The 21,513-nt window shown below is 36.8% G+C and overlaps 1 protein-coding gene across 1 annotated transcript in view; it reads left to right on the top strand.

The window, feature by feature from the left end:
* The first annotated feature begins 3,144 nt into the window (after positions 1-3,144).
* Positions 3,145-21,513, top strand: part of LOC131430325 (neurogenic protein big brain) — a 57,726-nt gene continuing 39,357 nt past the window's right edge. Inside the window, exons 1-3 of the mRNA XM_058595207.1 lie at positions 3,145-3,767; positions 11,166-11,332; positions 19,860-19,986. Of these exons, the coding sequence (XP_058451190.1) occupies positions 3,598-3,767; positions 11,166-11,332; positions 19,860-19,986 (464 nt within the window). The 5' untranslated portion in view covers positions 3,145-3,597. The remainder of the gene's footprint in view (positions 3,768-11,165; positions 11,333-19,859; positions 19,987-21,513) is intronic.

Raw genomic sequence — 21,513 nt, 5'->3', positions numbered from 1 at the left:
AATTTCAAAAAATAGGTAAAAGATCGGAAATTTTAAAATTTCCGAGTTTAGTTGCATTGCACAGTGGTCCGGATCCACAATTTAGGGGGACAAAAACATTTGTGGCTTAACCTTATACTTTAGAGCTATGATGTCTTCAAAACAAATTATCAGTGAAGATAAGCCATGTGTCGATGTACATGGTATTAGGGTGGCTCTTATTATTAACGTGATCCAAAACTTATTTTCCGGATGTATTGAGATATAGGACTGCATTCTTCGGCAAAATTGTAGATAAACTCATATCGAGCAGCTTTGCTGAGGACACCATAGTAGTATCTGCAACGGTTTTAGTGTTACAGCTGTTTTTAAAGAGCAACTTAGAGTGTTCCTAAAAAAATCAGATTTTTTGCTCTAGCATTTATATTTTTCTCTTTCCGTATAGGTATCTTTGAATATCTTTTAGAGTTTGTTGAAACCAATTTAGGAGTAGGATCCATAGTACTAGCCATGCAATGACTCTGTACACTAAGAATCGGTTGAAACAGAAAGGCCAAATTCCACAAAAGGAATGTAATGTCAGGACATTGCTTTTTCATTTTGTAGGTTACACTAGCTTTCATGTTTTTCAAAAATCAAACAAAACTGTTTGAAGAATACATTTTTTATATGAGAATAAGAGAGATATGAGAATGGCATCATTACACAACTAGGTGGATAAAAACAAGTTTTACTTAATTTCGTGTGTTTTTTTCTGCTAAACTCAGAATTCTACTTTTTCTGAATTGTTTACCAATAGAAAATTCGAATAATTTTCGAATTCTATACATTCCGAAATAATTCTAAGTTTGTGATATTTAAATTTTAATATTCTACCGATTATAATTGATGTTGTTTAGAATAGCGGAAAATTTAAGATATATGTTTTTGTTCTTAATTGCTTGTAAAGCAAAAATCAAGCAATAATTTTTTTTAAATTGTAGTTGATTTCTTTTGCCATGGGTTAGTATATGAAATTCATATAATTTTACGTTCTATTTCTTATTGTACAAAGCCATTGAAATATTTTAAAATTTTTGTGTTGTTACAAAATTTATTTTATTATTAAAAAAACAAATTCTACGTCTCTTTGAAACAGATGAAATCAAATCGGTTTCCAATATTTTCACTTTGATTTGCAGAAACGTTGGAACGCAATATATATCAGAAATTTTGAAATTTCCGATCTTCTACCGATTTTTTCGAGATTTAACGGAAAACCTAAAACTAAAAAACCTAATTTTAGTAGTTATCAATTCCGTTTAGGTTGTGCATAAAAATTGGTTAGATCTTTTGTCCAGTACAAAAACATAGTTATTTTTATAGTTTAGGTATATTTACCAAAATTTTTAAGATTTTCAGTGAAATCCAAGTTTCAGTTTTTTTGTAAATTTTGTTCATAATAAATTTCCAACTAAAAAAATAAAAAAATATATGACATAAAATTTCAAAGTTTTGATTTGTTTTTTTTTTTAAATTTTCCCAATAATAGAAATTCTCTGTATTTGTACCAAATTTTTCGAGATTCTTTGAACGGATATATAATTTTGATCATCAATACATTGTTTCTGGTAATGATTCTAATATTTTGAATCGAAAAAATATATATGTCATCGCTTTAATTTTTGAGTTATATACAAACATGTGAAAAAATAATGAAAAATTCAAATATATTTATAAATTCATCGATTTTTTAATGTTTTCTTTTGATTGTGCAGGAATGGTAGTTGAGCGAAAATTGTAGCTGGTATCACTAGCAATCGAATGATGTGTAAAGTCATCGCTTTGAATTTCGAGATATTTACGATCATTGTAAAAATACTCATCTTTTCTTAGGTCATCTATCTACAGTTCTTTGGGTAGACCCTATTGTTAGTTTTTTTCAGTGCATTTTATTTGTCGAAGTAGTACCTTTCCAATGGTGATCAAATTTTGAAAATCGGTTGACTAACAACAAAGTTATGACTCGGTAAAGTTGAAGTATTCAATATTTTCTATGCGACGTTGATGCCAAAAGAAAAGAAAATAGGAATGCAGATAGGGCACATCGGGTTTTTCTTTACCAATCATCTCCTACAAAGTTTTTGAATCAATCTACGAACTTCACAAAATTTGAGGGTGTAAAATTTATTGAGATTCGTTGAAAAACAGCTGAGCTCAAAGTTACCGTTCCACCTTTTTTTTAGGCTTGGTATTTGGAGTGCTTCTGTTTTCCAACTTATAACAGCAGTGTGGAAATATGTACTAAAATAAACAAATGTTGCCAGGGCCACGATGTCCCTGATGCTGGAAGACATATAAATAATTAATTAATCGATTTAGTCAAAATTTTAGTTTTATCCGCTTTGTTTCAAATCTTGTAATGGAACAATACATTTTATCTGTAGCCAACAGACACTGAACATCTGAAGATTTTTTTTCTGACAATAGGCTAGTTTAAGAACACGATGAAAACAAAATCTTTTGTAATAGAAGCGCCATCGGGCAATGAGGTTAACTACTTGTTGAATGGCATTCTTGTACAGCGCGGGGAAAACAATATTGAATCAGGAAAAAAACGTTCTCATAATATGCTTCGAATGGATTTACTAATATAAGATATTTAAACTTATCTGAAAACTCTAATAGAACTAAATGGAGTTAAACATTTCAAGGTCCATTGAAAAAATCATGCTAGCTACAAACAAGAAAATCTACATTAATTCTATTATGGTTCTAGAAGCTACTATGCAAAATGAGTGCTGGAACTGGAACCACCCTACCTCATCATATTTACAATCAAACAAACGACCGCAACAGAAGCATGCTTTATAGTCCGTGCATGAATGCTGCAAAATAAACTGCTTGTCACCTTCGGTGTCCTGCCAGGCGACGTTCGGCAGTAGTACTTCGGGCAGCATCGGCTGTATGCTTATGAAAACTATAACCGATCGAGGCGGGCATCGAGAGCATATGATTTTGTGCATATCTTTTCGTTCTGCTTTCTTCCACCCTATCGCCTCCACCACCACCACTAACACACAAACACAAACGGGAACGGGATATGCTACTCTGCTGCACTCATCCAGGAACGAGGCGGCATATCTTGCTCCGTTTTTTCGTTTGCCCATTCCCGTTTGTGTCGTCTATCGGTGAGGACGTGCTTTTTTACCGTGTGCTCAGTCAGTCAGTCAACTCCTGCGTGTGTCGCGTGTGGTGTTGTAGTTCGGTAGCAACCCGCGTGTGTTGGCAGATCAACCGGTGTGTGCCTTGTTGAAAGCAAAAAGGTGAGACGCGCTCGGGCGTGGAGTTTTCCTCTGGGAATCGATGTGCAAAATTCAACAAGTGCTATCTCGGAGCAGTGTATGATTTTCTACTACCACCAAGCATGTGCTGGATTTTACGAGTGAACATAAACGGAAAGTGCACTGCAACCGAAGAGTTGACCTGCTGACCCTGGACCGCCAATCGTCAGCTAATTGAGATCGAAGTATTGAATTGAACTTAATTGACCGCAATCGCAAACGAAGTGTTCGGATTGTTTTTTTTTCTTGGCTTGACTTCAATCGTATCGTAGTGGATAGTGTTCAGTGTCGAGAAATGGCCGAAGAAAGTCTTCGAGTGCCCGATACCAACATCGACTTTCATATCGTGCAGTTGTTCGAACGGTTGGAGAACCTTCGGAGAGAACCGGGTGGCGCCAAATTCTCCAATGGCCTCCAGGGACGTATCAACATGCACAACGAACTTCGTAGTCTGGAATTTTGGAGGTAAGAACCGAAGGCATCTTAACGTTTCCAGGCATCGAACATAAATAATTCTAACTTCTAAGCCGATGGTTAATCGGAAATACGAACCCGCGTTTCCGTTTACCTTCATCAACTGTGTGTTGACATTTGATTGAAATGATTAAATATTTACTTGCTTGTGCCGGGCGTACTTCGAACCGCAAACTTCTCCCGTATGCCAGTGGTTGTGTGTGTGTCCCGCAACGTGATAGTTCAAACGCAAATTTCTTCCTCCTTTCTTCTCACAAACTCTGCTGCGGTCATATCAAATTGAAAATTATTACCCAGAAACGAAAATGTCAACAGAGCGATGATAAATAAATGAGAACCTCCTGTCGTCCGGAGTTTCGGAGAATTGAAAATGTGTCTTCCTCCGCAACGCTTCTTCGGTTGAACTGCTTAATCAGCGATTGGGTGGTTTTGTTGTTTTTTTATTTCACCCGCGATTCGCAATTGAAAGATTATACTTATATGCAAAAGGGGAAGTTGGGCAAAGTTGTCGAAAAACATACCTACCAGAATTGCTTTTAGCTGTTTTGTAGAGAATTTTAATTTTTTGTTTTTAAGTAATTGATTCCTGTTGCCCTCGGCATCTCATCTTAGAGCTAAGGCAGTGTGGCTTTTTTAATATATTGATAAATAAAAGACAATTAATTGGTTGTACCTAATGTTTCAGAATTTATTCTAATTGGGGTTAATAGTACTGTTTAAGTCTATGACTAATTAAAAATTCAATTTAGCAAACTTCATTCTCGAAGAAGAGAGCGAATTTTCATTCTACATTTCATTTGAAATATTTTCGTTAAAAAACCTCAGAATCATTGTTTCCATCTTAAAAATTAAAGAATATAAAATGAGGGGAATGACTTGCCAGCTTCCAAAAGTTAAAGAAAAAAATCATTTTTCAAACACAAATTAGAGTACATTTATAAATTTTGTATATTTGTGGTTTTTACGTAACTTTAATCGATTCTCTTTCTTTACTTTTACTTTACTTTTGGTGGCATTATTGCTTAAATTTCAACTGAATTTGTACATCAGTTAGCGATGCGACGAGGGAAAGTGTACAAAATAGTTACTTTATTTTACACAAATCAAACAAAAATGACTCATAACAAGTGTTACTCTCAGTCCTGCTTGCCCGTTGTGAAAATGAAATCCATGTTCAGTCGACTACACAAGCGAAACAGAGTAGCTTCAGCAGCATAGTATTCTAGCTTTCGTTTCTTCATCAGTTTCGTTTTTGTGCCAAGAACGCACATTGTGCAGTATCGACACTTCAACGAAGCTTTCTAGAATCGATCATGATGAAAATCGATCCATAGTGATACTCAGCTTCAATCTGTTAAAAAAGTTCGTAATTATATTAATGTCGAATTATCGTAACGTAACTAATATTCATGACCAAAATCGATAGATTATTACAATATGAGAGAAAGAATTTTTATCGAAATTCGACTGAACGACATTTCATTTGAAAGATGATGGTTAAAAATATGTTCTGAAAGTTTGTTGTAACATTCCACATACTTGACATGGAAAAAAATTGTATCGGTTTGGCCTGAAGATGAGGAATAAATAGGTTTTACGAATTCTAAACAGTTTTGAAAAATCCACTTTAAAGTTCACGGAATGATCCGTTTTAGTTCTACGTTAACTACGCATGGCTGCTCAAAAGTATACGTGAAACTTAAAGAAACAGTAGAAGTTCCGAGTCCCTTCCTAGTTACTTGAAAGAACAGAACATGTTCCGCCTGAACATTCAAGTTTGGATAAGTACCTGATAGCTGGTTGCTTAAGTAAAATCGTGTCACTTTATGCTTGGCATGTCAACATTATGTGCAAAACATACGAACAAGTTACAACAGCAAAACAGGTTCCATGTCAAAAAGTATTTCTTTATATCAATACAGTCCAAAAAAGATGACTTGTATGCAGATGACAATCGTGCCTCTTGGGTGGGTTTTATCCGAACATGACATAATCTTCGCAATATCAGCTGAATGAAGGTCATTCGACAGCTCTCAGTGGTTTGTTTGCATATTGATTTCTATTCAAGTGTTTCTTATCAAAACTGTAAACTATTAGGTTTTGCACGAACATGACATAAACTCACAAAAATGAACAGAATGAACTTTTTTTGACAGTCGACGTGTACTTGTTTACAGTTTAAAAGTTCATCAGAAGTTCTTCGTTCAAATGTAAAAATTGCAAGTCGCCTCACACTCAACAGATTCATACATATATCGCTCCTTGATGCTGGAAACACATACAGGGCAATCTTTTTAGTTATTTTCACTGTGGAATACGTTTTTAACAGGCACTTTTTCGTCATTTTTTCAATGTTTAACTTGCAGTCGCAAAACAAAACAAGTACACGGCAACTGTCAAAGATGAACTTGATTCATCGGCAGTTCATTTGTGTCGTCATCGTGCAAAACCTAATTAGGTTGTCCACTCGAATGAACTACCAATGAATTGCCGTTGAATCAAGTTCACCTTTCGACAGCTATCAGTGGTTTGTTTACATATCTATTAACACGTATTCAAATTAGAATGAACGTAATGAACACATAAACAAACCACTGATAGCTGTCAAAATTGATTAATTTTGTTCATTTTTGTGAGGTTATGTTATTAGATTATCGTGACATCACAAATGAACAAGAATTCATCCTTGACAGTTCAGCAGTACTGTTTACAAACAAGCTTAAACAAAATCGAGGAACACATCTCAAACAATCATATTTACACTTCACAACTAGTTACTTTTATTCAATAAATCTCTGAAACGAATCGTTAACAAATGTTTTGAAACTCTGTTTAGGCGATATGGACCGTGAACGTTCTCATCCGTTTGTCAACAGACAAACAAAAAAAAAAGTCTGTTTACAAATAGTATCGCTGAATTGTCAAAATGTGTTCATCCGATTGAGGTTAGCAGTGACGGTAAAAAACCTAATGTTCGTGCAAAACCTAATTCAAATGTCAAACATGAAATTTATTCATCACAAGTTTATTCGTGACATCATCTTCTTTTATCGTGACGTCACAAATGGACAAAGATTCATCCTTGACAGTTCAGCGGTACTGTTTACAAACAAGCTTAAACAAAAATCAAAATACACATCTTAAACAATCGTCTATACACTTTGCAACTAGTTACTTTTATTTAATAAATCTCAAAATCAAACCGTATCCAATCGTGAACAAATGTTTTAAATACTCTGTTTGGTTGATATGCACCGTAAAAGATCTCATCCATTTTGTCAACAGACAAACAAAAAAAGTCTGTTTACGAACAGTACCGCTGAACTGTCAAAATGTGTTCATCCGATTGAGGTTAGCAGTGATGGTAAAAAACCTAATTAGGTTTTGCACGATGACGACACGAATGAACAGCGAAAGAATCAAGTTCATCCTTTGATAGCTATCAGTGGTTCGTTTACATATCTATTAACACGTATGCAGATTAGAATGAACACATAAACAAACTACTGATAGCTGTCAAAATTAGTTCGTTTTGTTCATTTTTGCGAGGTTAGTTCATGTTTATGCCCAACTTAATTATATTAGATTTTACACGAACATGGCATAACCTCACAAAATTCTCCGAATGAGCATCATTTGACAGCCAATGACGGTTTGTTTACATGTTCACAGTGTCGTATCGTACCGTGCCCGGGACAAAAAATTATATGCCGTCCCTATCTTAGAAGGGGTAAACGGTCCTTCGACCGACAACCAAATAGTGAGCAAAGAAAAGATCCCACCGAAGACTTTTTTGCCGCCCTTAAAAAACATTGCTCCCTTCGAAATCGTGATGAATAAAATTCATGTTTTTAACATGTACCGATGTTTTGTTTGTATTTCAAAAAACAATGTTGTTTCTAATGTTCATTCAGCGAATTTTGCCGTTATGTAATGTTCGTGTAAAACCTTATTTTACAGCATGACGAATGAACTATCAAAAGTTCTGAATGATCAATTAGATTTTGCAACCTTTGACATAACCTCGCAAAATTCTCTGAAAGAACATCACTTGACAGCTACTTGTGGTTTGTTTCAATGTTCATTTGAATTGAAAACGTGTCATTAGGTTTTGCACAAAAATGATATTATCTGACAAAGTGAGCTCGTTTGACAGCTATCAGTGGTTTGTTTACATGTTCATCCGGTATCATCCCATTCTGTGCCATATTATATATGTTTGATTCCGTTGTCTTCCTTGTCAGTCTAGGGAAAAGAAAACACCAATAGCTTCCAAAGTCGAATTTAATTCATCCACAGTTCATTTGTGTCGTCAGCAGACGCATATACAGGGGGTGTTTAAATGGTTCAAACCTACTCCGAAACTCAAAAAATTATTATATATATAACTTAGCTCCCTAGTTCATTTCATTTGTAAGGACGTTACATTAAAAACCTGATTAAGCCACTGAAATCACTAGGATTTTTTCATATTTCGGCTTAATTCGCCTTGCTCCACATTGAAAAATTAAAATAATATTCAAAGAATCAGGTTAAAATACTTCTGATATGTTAACGACTCTGCTCCTAGTTTCATCTCAAAGGATTTATATTCATCCCCTCGTTGGTCCTTTATTAATCCTATTAATTAGCAATGGCAACAGCAATCAAAACAAAAATTCGCACTATTACACTCTCAGGTTCAAAACGTCAGAATTCTTCTTAAAAAGGGCCTAATGCCAACTATAAGACAACACACGCTTTTTTTTAAACCAGTTTTGAATCATTTTAACGTTTTAAAATTTTTGGGTAGTTTTGTTACCTTCGTAATTCGGTGAAGGGGTGAGATGGAAATAGGAGCTCAGATGAAATAGGGAACCATTACCCTACATTCCTCTTGAAGCGTCTTTGTACAAAGAGTCTTGGTTTGCAGCAAATAAATGTAACCTCACGAAATTAACTTGTTGATGTTTATGCGGCAATTCTCAGTCAATGGAATTAGATTTTACTAGATAACGGCACGGATGAAGGTATGATGAAAGAATTTTACGCTTGACAACTGTCAGTGGTTGGTACACGTGTTTAATAACACGCATACAAATTCGAGCGAACATGTAAACAAACCTCTGAAGGCCTTCAAACGACGTTCAATCTGTTCATTTTAAAAGGTCGGTCATGTTCGAGTAAAATTTAATTAACTTTTACACGATGACATAACAAATGAAATTGTGATAAATACGATTCAAGTTTGACATCAACGGGTGGTTTGTTTGTTTATAGCAAAATTCATTAAAGTCGTCCACGTTGGATGCCAAACCCATCCACGTTCCATCTTAACTGCTGTCAAATCGTTTATTTAAAGCCAGTTTCGAACATAATATCAACGCTGTTGAACTGAAATTCGAGTCAGTTTCGAACCTAATTTTTATATCAGGTTTTGCTAAATGCGAATCCTACTCAGTTTCGTAAAAATGTTTTTTTTATATAATTTCATCCTGGGTTTATCAAGTGAAAACGACGTAAATTGATTTTTTTTTCGTCACTATATTTTCACTATTTATTTCACGTCAGAAAACAGATGCGGGTATTTAGACAGCTCATTTTCGGTGTGTCAATTTAGTATCTGAGTTTGATCAAACGAATTTCTCACCATCAAAGGCTGCAAAAAAACGTATTTGTATTGTGACGTGAAAGTGTAGTAACGTGACAATGACAATTCAATGGCTACTACAAAAAAAAACTGCAATTGTAATTTTGTAATGCAATTCTGAGCCAAGATTTGTTCCGATGTTTACATACAGCTAGCTGCCTTACTAAATTTCGTGTAAAAATCCAAATCAAATCAATGAAAAAAAGGCTTAGGTGACCGCCAGTACATTCTACAGTCTTGATTCGAATGAATTTCTAAGAGCAAATTCAGCAGCTAGAAGTTCTATATGGAAGATTTATAATAGAATAGAAACTGGAACAAACGTATCCCCAGCAAGCCGTTCTAGTTTTATTTATTCGACCAGTTCTTCTGTCAAATTTAAAACTGGTCTACGATGCCGTTCCCTTAGGGCATATTCAGTAGTGTTTTAGTTCTAGATGCATAATTTATGCCAGTTACAAAATTTAAATCTGAATTTTATAACAAGAAAAACTGGCAGCCCCAGCAGTGTTTTACTCGTGTTTCAAATATATAAAAAAATAGAACGGCATCGTAGACCAGTTTTAAATTTGACAGAACTAGTCGAATAAATAAAACTAGAACGGCTTGCTGGGGATACGTTTGTTTCAGTTTCTGTTCTATTATAGATCTTCCATATAGAACTTCTAGCTGCTGAATTTGCTCTAAATATTAGTTCCAGTTTAACAATGATTTTGGGATGAACTATTCACCTTTCGAGATAAGTTTAAGAATCTTATGAAATTAACAGCAATGTACCTTTCCGGATTGAAATAATATAAATAACATTCTAATTAACTAAAAACCAATATTGCTTCGTTGAAGCTTATCAAATTGAACCGAAACATGACATCGTGCTTGAGATGACACGTTTGTACTGTCAGTTTTGTTTCATTTCTCGGTTGATTTTTCATTAAGGCGTATAAGCAAGTGACAGTTTCTCTTTGTTTACTTTCTATTCTATTAATTGCCAAGCGGTTTCCACGTTTATCACTCAACTCTTTGCATAAAATGATACCCGAAACCTTCGACTTTCAAACAGAGTAGTGAAATCAAAGAAAATCTTTTTAATCGCATCACGATAATCACTTCACGTCGCTTGCTTATACGCCCTAATGACAAGTCAACCGAGATTTATATTTTTATTCATCGCTTTTCAGTTGCTTGAAATGTGATTTTACCCACATTTGGGTAGTATTGAATATTGTTTTCGTCAAGAGGATGAAAAGATTTTTTTTGGGGAGGAAAGTTCAAAAGTATAAATAAATGACTTCATTTCGGATGATTAACCGTTCAACCGTTGAAATTAAAGAACCTGCTTTTATGAAGACAAATATATCTCCTCGGAAAAGGTTTTGTGCCCGGTAGCAGAACTTCAGTAGCAGAACATACAAACAGGCGCAGAGAAGTTGTGAAATTCCGGCGCTTTCAACCGCTTTGTGCTAAACAATTTTCAAAGCTACGAAATAATAAGCAGTACAAGTTTTACCCCGAGGGAATGAAGCGTGGGGGGAGGAGGTCAGATCTTAAATTTTCAAGCACGTGCTCTGGCAAAGTAATCCCACGAACTTCTCCAACAATTTATATCACCATCAAAATCCCAACAACCGCGTCGTCTTCCATTTGCCGATGAAGCACCACTCCTTCAAATCTAATCTTTCGGTGGCCTAATTGAATCCGACCGGCTCTTGTCGAAGCTCATCCTTCATCTCCGATTTTTTTCTTCTTCCTATTTCTTTCAGGTCGATAACCGCCGAGTGCCTGGCATCGTTCTTCTACGTGTTCATCGTGTGCGGAGCAGCGGCCGGAGCCGGTGTTGGGGCCAGCGTTTCGTCGGTTCTGCTGGCAACGGCACTCTCGGCCGGATTTGCCATCACCGCACTTACGCAGTGCTTCCTGCATGTTTCAGGTAAATTTTTGTTCTGCTAGCCCAATCCGTGTGCTGCTTACCTGTGCCTGACGGTTTAGAACCGGCCGGTGTAATTAGCTTTCCGACCCGGACACGACAACGGACTAATTGTTAAGCCGAAAGGGGAATTCCGGAATTAATCAGAAAACCCGCCTTACTAGAGCCTTTTTATGCACAGCAAACGGAGCGCTGTCCAGTGTCCCGTTCTGAAGCTCTTCAGTGTCGGGATTTTCCCCGGCAATAAATAAAGCTCGCGTCGTAAAACGCTACAGTAGGGAAAACTGCTTTGCAGATTTTTCGAGAATTAATAATAAACAGGAGAATGCCGTTCGCATTGCTGCCGGGATGCTCCCCGGTTTGAGTTAAGAGGGAACAATTATCCTTTCGAGAGGCATTCCGACGCTCGTCCCAGAAGAAATTTCTGTTATATAAAGTAATGTTCGCTTAATTACTGTGCCACGTCGGACCGGTTTGCTTGCAGTGGCATCGGAGATCGGAGTCCTTAGCTCCCAAGCATTTCAGGCAGCTGCAATTTTAATGGATTGTGTGCGCCTCTACGGCGTGCACAACCCGTTAAATGTGAGCACGGAAGAAATTTCCGTCACAGTTTGTCTCACGTCGACGATGGTGATGTAGGTTGACAGGGTTCAAGTCTGTCGTTTGGTGGTGCTGCCAGGACCTGTTGATAATTGGATGGATATAATCGCTATCAGCGTCCCAGCCATAGCCATAGGGAGCCACGGGTAAAGCTTTGAACATTCTCCGGAGGAAGGTACTAGAAGTACAGGAAGGGTTTTCCATTCCCAATTAAGTGGAAAGCTGATTGATTCCCCCATTGTTAGGTCAATTTACAGTGACATTTTTGACAGCATCTATCACAATTATCTTAACAAGTGCTCCTCCAAAAAATTAGAACAGTGTGAAGAACTGCTCTACCAGGTTCAATCAAATGAAGCTGTTTAGAAAAATGTATAGACGATCTATTTTTAATCGCTTTTGCAATTTATGTTAAGAGCTTTCAAAACTGGCAGCACTGGTATTTAATTGAATGACAATAGATGGAAACTCAATGCGAATTTAAAACATTACTGCAGCGCAATAACTATTTGGTAATTATTACCGCAATTTACTCGCCCATGACATAACCTCACAAAATGAGCGGACTCGAACAGAGGAACAGAGTTCATTCGCGTCAAAACCCCGCTGAGTTGGACCCTGCCGGGGCACCGCCGAAAGAATTCCCCCGGTTCGCCATAAACTTCAATAGCGGTAGAAACTTTCCAAAAAGCGGGTCAACCACCTTTTTGATGTACTCGCTTTGTTTTGTCATGGACCGAAGGAAGCCAGAGCTAAAGGCTGTACTACTTAACCATGCAATTATTATCTCCAGGACACAGACCAACACAGCCCGAACTCGTATAGGCTCACTGAACACTTGCTGCCCCCTCCTTGTCAGCCAGTGAACCCGTCAGTCACTCGACGTTCGTCGTGTTGCCAAAGAAAATGCTATCATTATCATAATCATCGCTTTTTAGCATGTACCGAAATATGCAGCTCCCAAGGATCGATTGCTTGATGTTGCCGGACTTTGGATATGGTAGTTGTACCTATGTTTGTATCGTTTAGTGCATTTTTCCACTTCAGTGCTGCCATCCGACTGCATGCTGTCATTTAACTCAATCAGAATAGAATGAAAAATAAACGAAGGTAAAAAAAAACAACTCAAAAAAGGAACCCAAGAGCAGCTGCTTTTTCATCACTTGAATAGCAGTTCTCTTGCTGCTTTCTTCATGTTACACACCTCGAGAAAACAAGTAAAAAGTCTCAGTGTAGCTTTCATGAAACGATGATAAATCTTTAATTTTCCTGTCTGTTTATGCAAGTTGTTTCTGCGCCTTTCACCTTCCGTCCGCTTGTCTGGAACCACCTACAAGGGCTGAAGGATTAGCTTGCACGGTGTGAGACTTTCTTCCAACAGTTCCAATGGAAGGATAGCCGGAGATTTCACTAACTCCGATATGATTGAATGTTAACCGTGTGATATAAGCGTGTGGGTTAACGAATACTGACGGATGAAAGTAAATAAAATTTCCTTTTAGCATGCCTCGGATCTTAAGCAGGAGTAGTCTAAATGTTCGACCGGCTATTGGATATTAGTATGTTTTTTTTTCTTTTCTCTAGCATGTATTAGGACTTACAGTAAGCCATGACTGCATGGTGTTGATATGGGGATTAAAGTTTGTTCCACGTGTTTGAAAAGTTAATATCGTGGTTTCGAAGTTGATATGAAATGAATCAATATGAGTGACAGTATTCAGAGACGACGTCAAAGTGACAGTATTCAGAGAAGACGAAAATTGTTGCACTCACTACGAATTTTCTATAGTGACGTGAATAAAAAATGTATGCATTTTTCACATCAATTTCACTGTGATATGAGCTTACATTGTCTCCCATAACATCGAAAAACGGTTAATTGTAGATCGAATAATCAGCAAAATAGTGTTGTGGGTCAACTAAAACAAAACAAATCGGCCGACCTGGCATCTCTGGCCAACAGTTGTTCAATGCAATTAGGCTTTATGACAACCAGAACTGCATTTACAACCAGAACTGCAAAAGAGATTGGTTTATTTTCATGCCAGTATTGAATACGATTCAGACGATTAATCAACTTCGATCGACTTCAAGATTGTTACATATTGTTTTGTTTTCATCACGAAATATATTGGCCACGAATTTTTCACTGAGGTCGTCGTTCTGTTTTCACGGGGAATAGAAACCTTCTTATAGAGCCATTCACACGCAACGTCAACGTCACGAAACGATTTAGCATCCGGTACGTGTGTGAACGTTCCAGTAAAAAGAGTATTAAGCAGGCTAGAGACCGCCTCTCACCTTTCGTAAAGCTCCGTTATAGTTGTGTGTGAATGGATCCATAAAAATTACGTACCACTAATCTTGAAGGTGACCGGTTGTCTGCAGACTACTTTAAACTAATTTTGACAGACATTTGTTTCGTATTTGTTTCGAGCCTTTGAGGTCACGAACAAGAAATCAAGCAGCGATCAAGTAAACATTGGAGAACATCCTCCATGGTAGAAGTAATAGAACTTTCCGTGATATTTCAAGTTTACCACACCGGATTTCTAAATGGAAATATCTGTGATGCTAGTTCTTTAGTTTCTTTTCTACTACTGCTAATATAACATTTTTCTGTGTATTTTAAAACGGTTGCTAATTTTTAGGACTTCTAGGAACCACTTGAAAAACGAATGAGATCCAAAACTCACAAAAAACGCGAAAACTTCGGAAATCTAAATAGAAATCCGTAAAAGTGAGCATAACAAATCCTCAACACTCTGGAAATCTGTCGCAAATCATTGAAAATTCGTTTGAACAATTGAGGCTGTGAACCATTTCGCGGTTAATTTTTACTTTTTGATTAAAATCTGACACTCGAGCGGTTAATTTGATGTTGTTAAAAATAACCCTGCTCGAGAGCATTTTCGATGGTTATTTTCCGACACTGAAACAAATCTTGCAATAAAAATTCTAATATTAATTCTTTAGTTGAAATTATTTCCAGTGGAAAATAAACCTAAATAACTTTCCGTCAGTCAAATTTTGAAATGTTTCGCAATTTTAGTTAAATTTAACTACTCGACACAAAATAACCACCCAAGTGTCAGATTTCAGCCAAGGGTTAAAATTAACCGCGAAATAGTTCACAGCCTGAATAACTTGGGATATCCGCACCATTCAAGAAAATCGCAATTTAAAAATACACAACATAAGATTGAAGTTGAAACTTACACATTGCGTATCTTCAAACGTTGGGAAACTCTTTTAAAAGTTCTAAAATCAGTATTAAGAATCACTCAGCTTTGGAAAAAAACATAAAAAGACCGCATAACATTTGAAATTCGAAAACCGAGGCTGAATAGAGTATTATAATAATGATAATAATACATTTACGTATTTCGACTGCTATTTTACAGTCATTTTCAGTGTTTCATGTTTTATAAGTCTATAACACACAAATATGAAATAGTCGAAATACGCATATATATTGAAATGTATGTGACATGACAATGAAAAAGCAAATTTAAATGGCAACTAAAATATTTTTGCGTTGAACAAATTCTACTAACAAATTCTATAGTACTCACATAACTTTAGAAGTCCACATACAAATTGCATCATTTTAAAAAACCTACTGAATAAAATTCCCGAAGATTTGCATATAAATTCACCTTCTTCCGGACCTAAAAAAATACTGCATAACCTTGGAATTCTATACGAAAACTGCATTATTTCGAAAGTCTCTAAACAGAAATCTCAACGCATTTCTTCCGAAATCTGCAATTAAGAAACGAACCTCGGAATTCACCAGAAACAAAACCAGTCATTAGCGAAATCTATTTCCGAAAATCCTGTATAAAAAGTTAAAGTTAATACGCCAATAATGATGAAATTAAATGTTTTATACTTATTAGATATATCGTTGAATAGAACAAAAGCGGCATCTATCTCTTGATTGACATTTATTTTCGTGATTTGTATTCAGGATATGTACCGCATGAAAAATCGCACAAAAAACTCCATAACATAAAAAAATTCAGATAGAGTACCGAAAAACTAAACAAACAAAAATTTTAAAATGGATTACTCGTCGAGATCTGATTTTATCTCGAAAAAAAAACGTTTAAAAAACAAGTCGATTCTTTTGAAAAATATATCGATTCTTAAATCAGATCTCGGCTTTGAGAAATCGTGTAAATAAGTTTGGAAATTTGCATGAAAAAGGTCGCAAAAAAAAGCTTGAGTGCACAGCAAAAAATTATGAAATTTACATACGACGCAATTCCACTTGTGACACGTGGCATGAGAACGTTATTTGTGAAATAACAGAATTTTACAAGAATGATAAAAATATGTTTCAAACAATTTTGTGTGTAAACTTACATGTTTCTGACTAGGATAGGACCTAACAACAGGGATGCCAGGTCATTTTTTCAAAAATCTATGATCAAGCCAATAAACTGTCTGTGCAAAATCTGTACACGTTTTCCGTTCCAGAATACCTAATCAAAAAGCAAAAAAAACAGGTCTTGCTACTTCCAACCGCTCTGCCGGATAATCATTTTCTCTCAGTTTTCCCTAGCAAATTGAATACTTTTTGGTGCTCATTGAAAGTCTGTGATCGTTTTCCGAAATCTGTGTCATTTTTTAAATCTGTGCAGAAAATTGAAAATCTGCGAAATGCAGATTAATCTGTGAACCTGGCGTCTCTGCCTGGTATATTTCAGCTATTTTTCAAAGAAGGGCGAATCTTACATTGCAAAGCAAATGGAGAAAAACTTCGATGAATGTTTCGACTATGGTTTCAAAGCCTATTTAGAAATTATTGTCTGTTCTCACAGCAATTTTTAATTAGTCGATGAATTGTTGGTTTATCTTTAAAAGACATGCAAATTTTTCCACTTTCCTTCTATATCCAAAGAATTAGTCAACATAAAAAGAGTTTCGCCCTTTTTCATTTTGTTCACTTTTATGCTTCCTGTGTGAATAATGATGTTACGCCCTTGCGCATTTTTCGTGAAATTGGCTGGTTTCCACGACTAAGTCAAATCTGCGAGTAATTTTATCGTGTCATTTACAGTAGTAAAAAGTTCGGAAACCATCTAAAACAACGAAAATAAACAGTTTCGCTCTTCCTCATTAGCAATTGAAGTATCGCCCTGTTTGTTGGCATCGAACACAGCAGTAGAGATGTGCGAAACAGCTCATACCGGTGAGCAGCTCCGAACCGATCAGCTCACTAAAGTGAATCGATTCAATGCATCAGCTCATCAGCTCATTTAGATTGAACTGAAGGTTAGTTTTTAGCGCCGTTTTTCTTGCACCGTTTTACTTGCGCCGTTTCTCTTACTCCGTTTTTCTTTCATATGCATGATCGAAATCATGTATGCACAAAGAACAATGCTATGCGAACTAATTTGTGTGCGAATCATTATTATGGCACATTTGTTGGCATCACTGAATGCACCTTAGCCTACTGAGTGAGAGGTAAGATTTCTTATGGCTCATTCAATCTGTTAAAGAAGGAAAGATGCACATTTGGTAGAACGAATGAAAGCACACATTTCTTCTGATTTAGAACTAGCTCTTCAAGAGCCGAAGATCCGTTCAGCTCGAAGCTTGTTTCCACCTTACCAGTTCGGTGAACTGGTGAGCTGCGGTTCTTTTAAAAAGAGCTGTGAGCTGTCAGCTCACTTTAAAGATTCGATTCACTGGAACAGCTCAGGAGCGTATTGCCCTTCTCTACACAGCAGACGAACCCTACGTAAACAAATGATATGACAATCTTGCCCTTTATAGTTCTTTGTATTACTAAGATTGCGAGTTTTGTAAAATCCAAATTGCTGGGCAAAATTGTAGGATATTGAAGCATTTATTGATAAAAGAGAGAAACTCGATTCGAAAAACAGCTGATTTATCTTCTTATTCGGGTTGGTCCCTGTTATAAATTATGCATAGAGATGTCGTAATATTGATCGATTAATCGAGTAATCGATTAATAACCCAGATAATCGAGTAATATTTAATCGAATAGCTTAAAACTAATATTCGATTATTGAGCTAATTGAATAATTAAAAAAAAAAACCATAGTAATAATCGAATGAATAATCGAGTAATCGATTAATAACCCAGATAATCGAATGAATTTCAAACGATTAGTTTCAAAATTATACTCGATTATTGAATAATCGAGTAATTCGAAATTTCCGACATCCCTAATTATGCACTCTCGCGACCACTGTTGCCAGAAAGATAGTTTTTTGTTCTGAAAAGCTTCTTCCCTTACAATATGCGGTTATTATCAATTGAAAACATTTGAAGACAAACACGAGAAAAGGTCCTAAGTATAAATAAGAGTTTCTCATTGTTTACTTTCTCATTCGAGTATTACGGTTAAATCAGCAATCCTTCAATCTAACACTTCACATAGGATAATAGCAAAAACCATCAACTTTCGATAGGCGATGTAGAATTTGTAGGAAGTTACTGGAATTTACCGAAATAATTAAAAGAGAAAGTAAACCAAGAGAAACTGTCATTTGCACTTGGGACCTTTTCGGCATTTTTTTCGAATCTTCAAGCAAAATCTGAAAATTATCACCATCGCTTAGTTCAAAGCTTGCCACTCGAGCAGTTGGTTGGATTCTTCAATCAGCCGAAAATATAGCTCTAAATTCATTTTGATCAGGTGTTTGTTTTACAGAAATCGTTTAGTTCGAACATTTTCAAAGAACATATATTTTTGGACAATTTATTTTTGCCGATATATTACCTACGTATCTAACATATAGGAAAAAAACACTAAAAAATTGAAGTGTTTGAAAATCTGGTGGTATTTTCAAGTACAACCAATACAATCCATTTCCATATCACACTTCGTGATTCCAAACTTTATGCTTGTATTATCCAGTAATTGTTAAATGTACTCATATCTTTCACATTAACAGGCTTTTAAAACAGATTGAACTTGAATTCAATGATGTATCAGAAAATTACTTACAACACTTTTTATACCATCCTGCACTCTTACCAACCGCTACCTAATTTTGGATCAAAATCTACCCAAAATCAACCAATTTTGAGTAACGAGTGATGACCTCAAAATTTAGGTAAATAGAAGTTCAGGACAAGTGCTATGCCATAACAAAGCACGCTACCCATTTTTACCGATCAACTTAAAGTTTGTGTAGATAACGACCTAATTTTGGGTAGCTTATAGAAGAGCTCGACAATGAGTGATTTCTCCTCAAAAATAGGTAGAAATGAGTGTGCAGTAAAATCAATTTTAACAACTTGTATTTGCGTATGTCATTTTCCACCGATCATGACCTGGTCCGAAACTGGCTCGGAAAGTGGATTAACAGTAGTCTGATCCTATCCTAGGTTTCTGCACCTAAAAATATGTCATAGATCATCAAAATTTGCCTTAGACCAACTGTAAAAATGAATCATTTTGAACGCTCAGAAGTACACTGATGAATTCGTCATGGTGAACGAAGCAAATGTTTGACAGCTTACAGTGATTTGTTTAGTACTGCTGAAATACCCGGATATAATTCGGTATGAACATGTAAACAATCGACTGGTAGCTGTCAAACGATGTTCATTCTATCGTGTTCGTGTAAAACCTAATAAATGCTGGCAAGAAATGTTTTCTTTGTTTGTTGGGCAAGAACTGCTTTTCTCGTATCATTCAACATCGTATTTGTGGCATTTCACTACTTGAACATAATAATAATCAATATTCGGTCGAGCTTCAGAGAATTGTTAGAAAACAATAATAATTAATGAAAACGTGAGTGAAATAGCGAAAAAACAATTAGTTTTTTTCAAACTCCACCTTTCTACCAAACGAAACGTTGTTCGAAATAGTCGGATTTCTTCACCAGATTTGCGTTTTTATGAAACGATTCAACAAACCATTTTTTCATTTACTTCCAGGGGCCCACATCAACCCGGCCGTGACCATTGCACTGGGGGTAACCCGCATAATATCACCGCTGCGCGCCATTCTCTACACGACAGCTCAATGTGGCGGATCGATAGCTGGTGCTGCCCTGCTGTACGGGTAAGTTCTCACTTTTGCCTCATTTCATGATTGGTTGCAAACTTTACCGAGAAACCTGCAGAGCTGTGATGATCAGACAGAAAGAAGTGTGGTGGCGGCGGCGGCTTTGCGCGATAAGCAGAATTTCAGCAGATTGAGAATGTGTCCGATAGCCGCTGGCACTGGCTTGGTCATAACCTTAATTTTCGGTTTGTAGCAAAGGGTCGGACCCGTTTAGCCGAGTTGATGAAAATTTATGCCGAACGAACGAAAGCACAGAAAAAAAAACACAATTCAGGGCAGGTGATATTAAAATTTGGACTGTCTGCCGGTTGAAGCTCTGCCTGCCGGGGCTGGTTTTGCTTTTCGATCGACAACAATCCTCCTCGGATTCGACGAGGCATTATCGTGGCAACGTGCGCGGAACGAGTAGTGGAATATAAAATTACAGATTGTTGCTTCGTGGATGAGTTTTTCTTCTACTTTTACGTGAACGGTTGTAATATTGCACTCGTGATGTTTTACGAGGGTCTTAGGCCTTTAAGAGAAATGGAAAGGGTGAATTGAGCTGAAACGAACCTAGGGATGAGATAACACCTGGAATTGATCTTCATTGTTAGTATACCAGATTGAAATTGACTTTTCTGGTTCACTGACATCCAACCTATTTCATTGGAAAATCCTAACATAAAAACTTTCTTTAATTTAATTTAAAACTTTAACCAGTTAAGTAGCTACTAGATGACGACGTTTGAGGAAATACAAAATCCAAGGTGACACTACACAGTTCCCTTCGAAGTTCAACGGTCGTGAAACCTACACCGAGTTATCCAATTTGGTAACAAGATGCACCTTTCCGTCAAACGGCACCGCACCGTCGTGTCGCCTGGCATCGTTTCACCGGACGGGAAGCGCACTCCACTTCTTTCGAGGTAAATAAAAACTCGTCATCAACAACCAAGACCCATAGTGGGCGCAGTCAACCAAAAACAAACCGGCGAAGTGTGCGGCTCTTGTGTGCCCACCCGTCCGCGGCCTGTGCTAACTGGGATCACATTACAATGCAGTCCAGTTCCGCGTCGGTCGTCGCGCCCGGTCTGGAGAAGCAGGTGGTTTGCAGGACCAGCTCCCACACTGGCTTTTGGCTCGCTCCGAACGGTTCCGGATTCGAGCATTCAAGAATAGACCACTCCTCACCAATAGAGGAACGAGTTGATCGTAAATTGTCAAATGTTTTGATTTTGACGTTAGATCATTTAAAATAAAGGCTACCACACTGTTGATCCTCTGCCACAGGCAATTATCGAGCTAAGGTTCAACTAATGAAGATTAATATATCCTCTCGGTGCAGTGAGTTACGTTCATTTCTACGTGTTCCTGGCGGGTGTCACGCCGCACGAGATCATGTCGTTCCCAATTTCGGTTGGTCGACACGTGAGAAATTAACGTCAGCGGTTGTTTTGATAAGCATGAATTAGAAGACCGTTTTATGTTGTTTTGGGGACCGAGTTCTTCTAAACACTGCTTGAGTGCGTAACGAAATAATCA

This window comes from Malaya genurostris, chromosome 2 (assembly GCF_030247185.1).
Source record: "Malaya genurostris strain Urasoe2022 chromosome 2, Malgen_1.1, whole genome shotgun sequence".
NCBI lineage: Eukaryota > Metazoa > Arthropoda > Insecta > Diptera > Culicidae > Malaya > Malaya genurostris.
The sequence above is the reverse complement of the archived record's forward strand: the minus strand, read 5'-3'. Positions and strand labels throughout refer to the sequence as shown.